The sequence below is a fragment of the Lissotriton helveticus genome, chromosome 1_1 (genome assembly GCF_964261635.1).
Source record: "Lissotriton helveticus chromosome 1_1, aLisHel1.1, whole genome shotgun sequence".
NCBI classification, from domain to species: domain Eukaryota; kingdom Metazoa; phylum Chordata; class Amphibia; order Caudata; family Salamandridae; genus Lissotriton; species Lissotriton helveticus.
In genome coordinates, this window is record NC_136057.1 from 1,357,734,899 (window position 1) to 1,357,740,898 (window position 6,000).

General features: G+C 51.5%; 1 protein-coding gene across 1 annotated transcript in view; it reads right to left on the minus strand.

Annotated features, from left to right (window-relative positions):
• The window catches only part of FAM83F (family with sequence similarity 83 member F), a 160,127-nt gene extending 154,608 nt beyond the window's left edge, over positions 1-5,519 (minus strand). Inside the window, exon 1 of the mRNA XM_078683395.1 lies at positions 4,946-5,519. Coding sequence (XP_078539521.1) covers positions 4,946-5,401 — 456 coding nt within the window. The 5' untranslated portion in view covers positions 5,402-5,519. The remainder of the gene's footprint in view (positions 1-4,945) is intronic.
• Positions 5,520-6,000: the final 481 nt, after the last annotated feature.

The following is a 6,000-nucleotide window of genomic DNA, read 5'->3' on the forward strand; positions in this document are numbered from 1 at the left end:
GTTAAGTCGTCCTTGGCTGCCGTCATTTGTGAACCTCTAGCGCCGGAACACTCCGGTTGGAGTAGCGGTTTACAAGTTTCGATCTAGAGATTAAACTATTGGCATTGTAAATGACAATGCCATTTATTTATCTGTTTTCAAAACCAACACATAAATACAAATGTTGTCATTTACAATGCCATTTGCTCAAACTTTTCAAAAGGCGAAACCATTGCATTGTAAATGCTTGTTTTTATGTGCCGTCTCCGCTCCCTGAAGGGTCATCGGCACAGGGCGCAGCCTGGGGTGAGCTGTGAAGCCAGGCTTAGCGCCGGGGGAGGAGAGCCCGCGCATCAGCAGCGCGGGCGGGCACACATGGAAGGAAGGAGGGGAGAGCAGGAGGGCAGTCAGGGTGGCAGCGGCTGCTCTGAGAACATACAGGGAATGCAGTGGTTCAGGGCCGCATTTAGCCCAAGACCATTAGTGTGAGACACAGGAGTCTATGGGCCCCTCCTGGCTTTATTCACGGGTGGGGGGCATCATAATTTTGCATTAAACCCCTGGCCAGACCAGGCGAGCAGCACCCTGGCCTGGAGCATAGGGAGGCTCCCTAGTAACCAGGGGACCCAGACCCAGCCAGCCCGGGGCCCTAGTCCGCTGACCTGTCCCTTTTACAGTTTGACAATTTAGTTTAAAGCGGTTTACTTTGCCCACGTTGGTGGTACTCATTTTAACATCTGCATCAGCCTAGCTGAGATTCGAACCAGTGCCCTTGAAGAGGGTGAGATTTGGAGGTGGGGAGTAATTGCTCAATTTTAGGGCAGCCGGCTCATTAACCCACAGAGCAGCATTAGATTTTGTTTAAAACAGAGAAATTGTTTCAATGCATTCGTTTTTTTAATTTTTAACATTTCATAATACATTGTTGAGATATCTTTTGTTTTTGTGTAACAGTATTTTTGTTCTAGCGTATTTCAAATAACAATAACGCAGTCCTCCGATTGAAAGAATCCCCTATCCCAGGTGGAACAAAAGCACTGCTCCTATTGCACCTCTGCAGAGAGGCCATCAACCGAATGAGCGATACAAAAGGGGATGATGGACGGAGCGTTTGAGCAAATCAAACACTCACCCCCAGTCAACTGATCTGGGTTTAATCCATCACCATTCTTTAGCTCACTCTGCCACCCCCGTTCAGACATGGCCATATGCGAATGAGCATCATGGCCTCTCGACCTTCGTGTGTCCAGCATGAGTTGCACTGGTGGACAGTGTGAGAAGCTTGATCTTTGTGGATGTTTTAAGAACTTCACACATACACAGACTACAATTTCCCAAATGTCTGGAGGCAAATTCGCTCACTTTGTTTCTATAGAGCATTCTGCCTTACCCGAGGCGCGATTCACTGTCTAAATTCAACTATAATAAAAACAAGCATTAAAAATGCAATAGGTCTCGCCATTCATTAAGTTAAAGCCATTTGCTTCGCTCATCCCTTAGATGCGATTGCATCTGAGAAGCCAGCGCGTGAGCAGCGTGCTGTCAGCTCCGATCTCGTCCCAGAGAGGCCAAAGAGTGAAGCCCAGCTGTTTGGCAGAGAGGACGGCGTCCACCCGGTAAAATAAGTGGGGGGACGCCGTCCACCCGCGTGACTGACACCCCGACTCGAGCCCTGTAAATAATAAAATGAAGACAGCCAATGCTGGTTGCCAAGCAGCCTGTGGATTTCTAGATTACCCAATTGTACATATTTGCATTTCCTTGAGGCTGAGTCGGCCTGGCAGGAAGGCTCGTTTCTTGTTAAGCTGCCTGCCCCTCCCTCAGCTTCACAGCACAGAGGCTTCCCCCTTCAGAGAGGAACCATCCCGTGCCGATCTCTTCCAACAAAAAAAGTAAGGGAACTGTTTTGATTAAAAGAAAGGGAACTGGGTTTGTGAAATTAAAGACGTATGGACACGTCGTGCCCCACACCTCCCGCGTCTACCTCTGGGGCATGACTGAGCAATGCCAGCATTTCCCCGTAGAAGCCGCAGGCGGTGTGAGGCACCGAGGCACTCCTCGCAGTTGCCAACCGGCAGAACAGGAACTAAAAAGCCACAGGCCGACTTTCACCTCACCAAGCTAACAGTGCCCACAGGGGAAAGCAACCACGAGGCCACACAGGAGCAGGGGTACTGGCATAGGAGCCGGAACCAACAATCACTGGCGGAGCGGTGCGCCCGTCAGAGTGCAAACATGACAACAGACCGCTGCAAGCCGGGCCTGGCCGTGTTGTGCGTGGCCACACTATTGGGGCAGTAATGTAATGGGAGCCGGAGGTCAGGACTGAGGTCCCCTGGCAGAGCTGGTTGCAGGCCTCAGTACTGGGACAGCACATGGAGCTGCAGGGCTAGGTGCATGGGCAGAGCTTTGTGGGGTGCTGTAATAAAAGGGGGTGCTGTAGAAGAGGGCAGCGGTGCATGGCCAGAGGTATATGCAGGTCCGTGTACTGGAAAGCAGAGTGTCTGGGCCATTCTTTTTTTTATCATTTTATTGGCATTCCAATAAAAACAAGTATAAGAATCAAGCAGTGCACTGGTAAGTCCACCAACACTGCCCTAATTGATGCATTAACCCTGTCTGCACCCTCCTCAACACAACCGCCAGCAGAGCTCGACTCAACCGCAATTGATGGTATTCTCACAAATGGATAGAGGCGAGCTCAGTGATCACGTCGCCTTTGTAGCAATTCCCGTATCCCCAAAACTGAGCCTACTTTTGGGGGCATTCCCAACCTTCAGTTACTTACTACCGTCTCGGACAGGAGTGGGGGCATTCTTGAACTACAGAGAGAGCTCAGTGTGGTGTCAGTGTTTGAAGAGCGGCGAATGTCAGGCATGAGATGCACTGGAAGAACTGTGCGTGGCTCCCAGTACTATAATAGCACGGGGCAACGCAGGGAGTACTGGCAGATCTCTGCGTAGGCCGCGATGAGGGAAGGGCGTGGGGTACGTCAGGGCAAGACTGAGACGCTGACAGAGCTGTGCGCTCGCACGGGGTTGGAAGAGCCTGTGCTGTGTGCACTAGCAACCCTGTTACTGGGAGAGCAGGTGTTGTCTGTCACCAAAGACGTTTGCGTCAGCAGCTTTGTTGAGAGACACGGTATTGGAATAGCAGAGGGTGCTGTTGGTCTTGTTGAAGATGCACTGGCAGGTCTGTGCGTGGGACACAGTTCTGGAGTAGCAGGATACTGCAGGTCTCGATTGAGGTGCAAAGGAAGCTTTGTGTGCCCATCAGTACTAGAATGACGGGGTTAGGCTGCAGGTGGGGACTCGGGGCTATAGCATTCTAGTACTGAACAACGGGGCATGCATCAGGTGACAGGTCACTCACTGCTTAGGGGTATTGGCACAAAGGTCTGTGACTGTGAGCCGTCCCATGTTGTAGTTTCCCACGCCCCAGAAAGCCCTGTTTTTAGCCCCCAGATTAAAGGGGCGCCCCTTACCTACTGCCATCACCACCTCGGCGATTCCTCCAGGCCCAAGACCACCGCCAGTGAGTGCAACAGCACCTGAAGGCCTGGATGAACTACGGCAAATAGTTTATGCTCTGTAAATATGTAATATATAATTGTCCAACCCTAATCGCTTCTTAAAATGTAATCTTGAGTGAATTTGCAGCTTGTATATATGTAACTAACCACTAGTATTTTAGTAGACTGATGTACTTACTACCATTCTTATGTGAATTTAGAGTATATCTTTTGCTGGAGTGAATTTGATATATATTTCCACCAAATGGCCCCAAGAAGAAGCGCTTTTTCCACAGTGGGTGCTGTTTCGAGGACGGACCAGTCCCTGTATAGAATGCTTTACCAATTTCTTCTTTCACAAGGAAGAAAACCGCACACCAGAGATTTGCAAGTGATCTTTTTTATTGCAAAGGTGCAATTATCATCACCCACCCACCACCAACGCGTTTCAACCCCCACGGGTCTTGCTCCCCCGCTACCGTGAGCAAGACCCGTGGGGGTTGAAACGCATTGATGGTGGTTGGGTGATGATAATTACACCTTTGCAATAAAAAATATCACTTGCACATCTCTGGTGTGCGGTTTTCTTCTGTGTGAAGAAGAAATTGGTAAAGTGTATATATATATATATATTCACCACCAACAAATTATACTCGCACTCCTCCAGGGAATCATTTCAACAGGTTTTATTTATTCATTGTGCCATTACAGCACACAGCATTACGTTGTAATGCTGTGTGCTGTAATGGCACAATGAATAAATAAAACCTGCTGAAATGATTCCCTGGAGGAGTGCGAGTATAATTTGTTGGTGGTGAATTAAACTTCAGGGAAAGCCCATCCCTGCAACTCGCACCAGCTGTGTGATAGTGTGCCCTCTGTAACGGGATTACTTTGGTGATCAATATATATATATATATATGAAACTCTAACCACTAGTATCTGTAGTAGACTTTTGTGGAGAAGCGTGGCTCAATGGTTAGAGCGGCCGCAGAGGTCTATCCCGGGACCAGGGTTCAATTCCCCACCTCGGCGGGTCTTGGGCTCAAAATTCCACGGAAATGATAATTCTCGCCTCTGTGCCTATTCCAATCATGGGGGTCGCACTCTGCAACTCTGGGCAATAGCTTGCTTAATCTCCACAACGGCCCCCACAACGCTAAGGATGCCTGGCCTCCACCTAGGGGGTGCCCAGGAGTGGACACCTCACAGGGAAAGCCAGGATGGGTTCCACAGCGGTATTCGTACAAGCGCCTTAAGACCCTTGCGGGTGAGTAGTGCTATAGTATCAATTTACATTTAGTTACTTATGTGATTCTAGAGTGTTTCTATGTGTCTCTTATGTAGCTCATGTACCCTGAAGTCCTTAAGTATTGTAATTGGTCCTTGTGTAAAGCATTATGACACCTTCGGATAAGATCCCGCTATATAAATGGCAATCCATCATACAAATACCTTCTGGGCCTGCTGCACCATCTGCCTGATGACGGTCTTGATGAAGGGGGCGTTCTCCTTGGGCGGGTGGGTGTACACCAGGTAGCGGTTGAGGCCGCGGTAGGCTCCGCTCTGGGGCCAGCCCAGGTCCAGCGGCGGGATCTCCGTGTCCGACTTGTCGGGCCAGTAGGCCAGGGAGTCCAGCCGGGGGCCCCTGCCGGCCGCCCCCTCGCCAGGGGGGACCTCGGCCCCGTCGTACGCAGTCCATGCCGCGTGCAGCTGGCGCAGCTCGTGGCTCGAGAGGAAGTTGGCCGACTTGTTGGACTTCACCAGTTCCAGGTAGGCCGGGGGGCCCCGGGCCGCTAGCGCCTCGAGGGCGGCGCGCTGCTCCTCGCTGTAGTAGAACTCGGCCTTGGCCTCGGTGAGGCGCTCGTTGACGTGGCCGTCGTCGAGGCACTGCAGCTGGGACAGGGCCATGGCGGCGAAGGACGGCGCCGCTGCCCCCGGCGGCTGCACCTGCGGACTGAGGCAGGAGCCCGGTGCAAAGTAACTCCGAGGCGCCTGCCCTCGGACACGCCCCCTGCCGTGACCACGCCTCCCCTCTGATCCCACCTGTCAGCACACCTGAACACCACTCTGGGCCCAGCCCCTCTCTCGAAAACAGCTGGCTGTCAAAGTCCACGGCCACGTGCCGCTCCAGGTGCATCCCTCTGGGGAATCTCCCGGCTAAAATGGCTGCCCGGTGCCCCGTGGCTGTAATGCGTGAGCAGGGCACAATTGTCACTATTGCCTTATGTAACGTAACGTTTGCTTTTATAACATGCTCACTTGTAATTTTTCCTCATCTTTCACTACTGTTCCTATTGTGAAGCGCTCTGACACCTTCGGGTAAAGTCCGCGCTATATAAAAACGCATACATAAATACATCTATTTGGACACTGTCTGCAGGGCCACGTGCGTGACAAGAAGGCGGTGGTCCAGCTGGCTGTCCTTTGCCTATGGTGGACACCACGGCTTTCACACCACTCGGGCCGCTATCTTCTATAAACTGGAGTCAGCTGTTGATGGTGGAGTG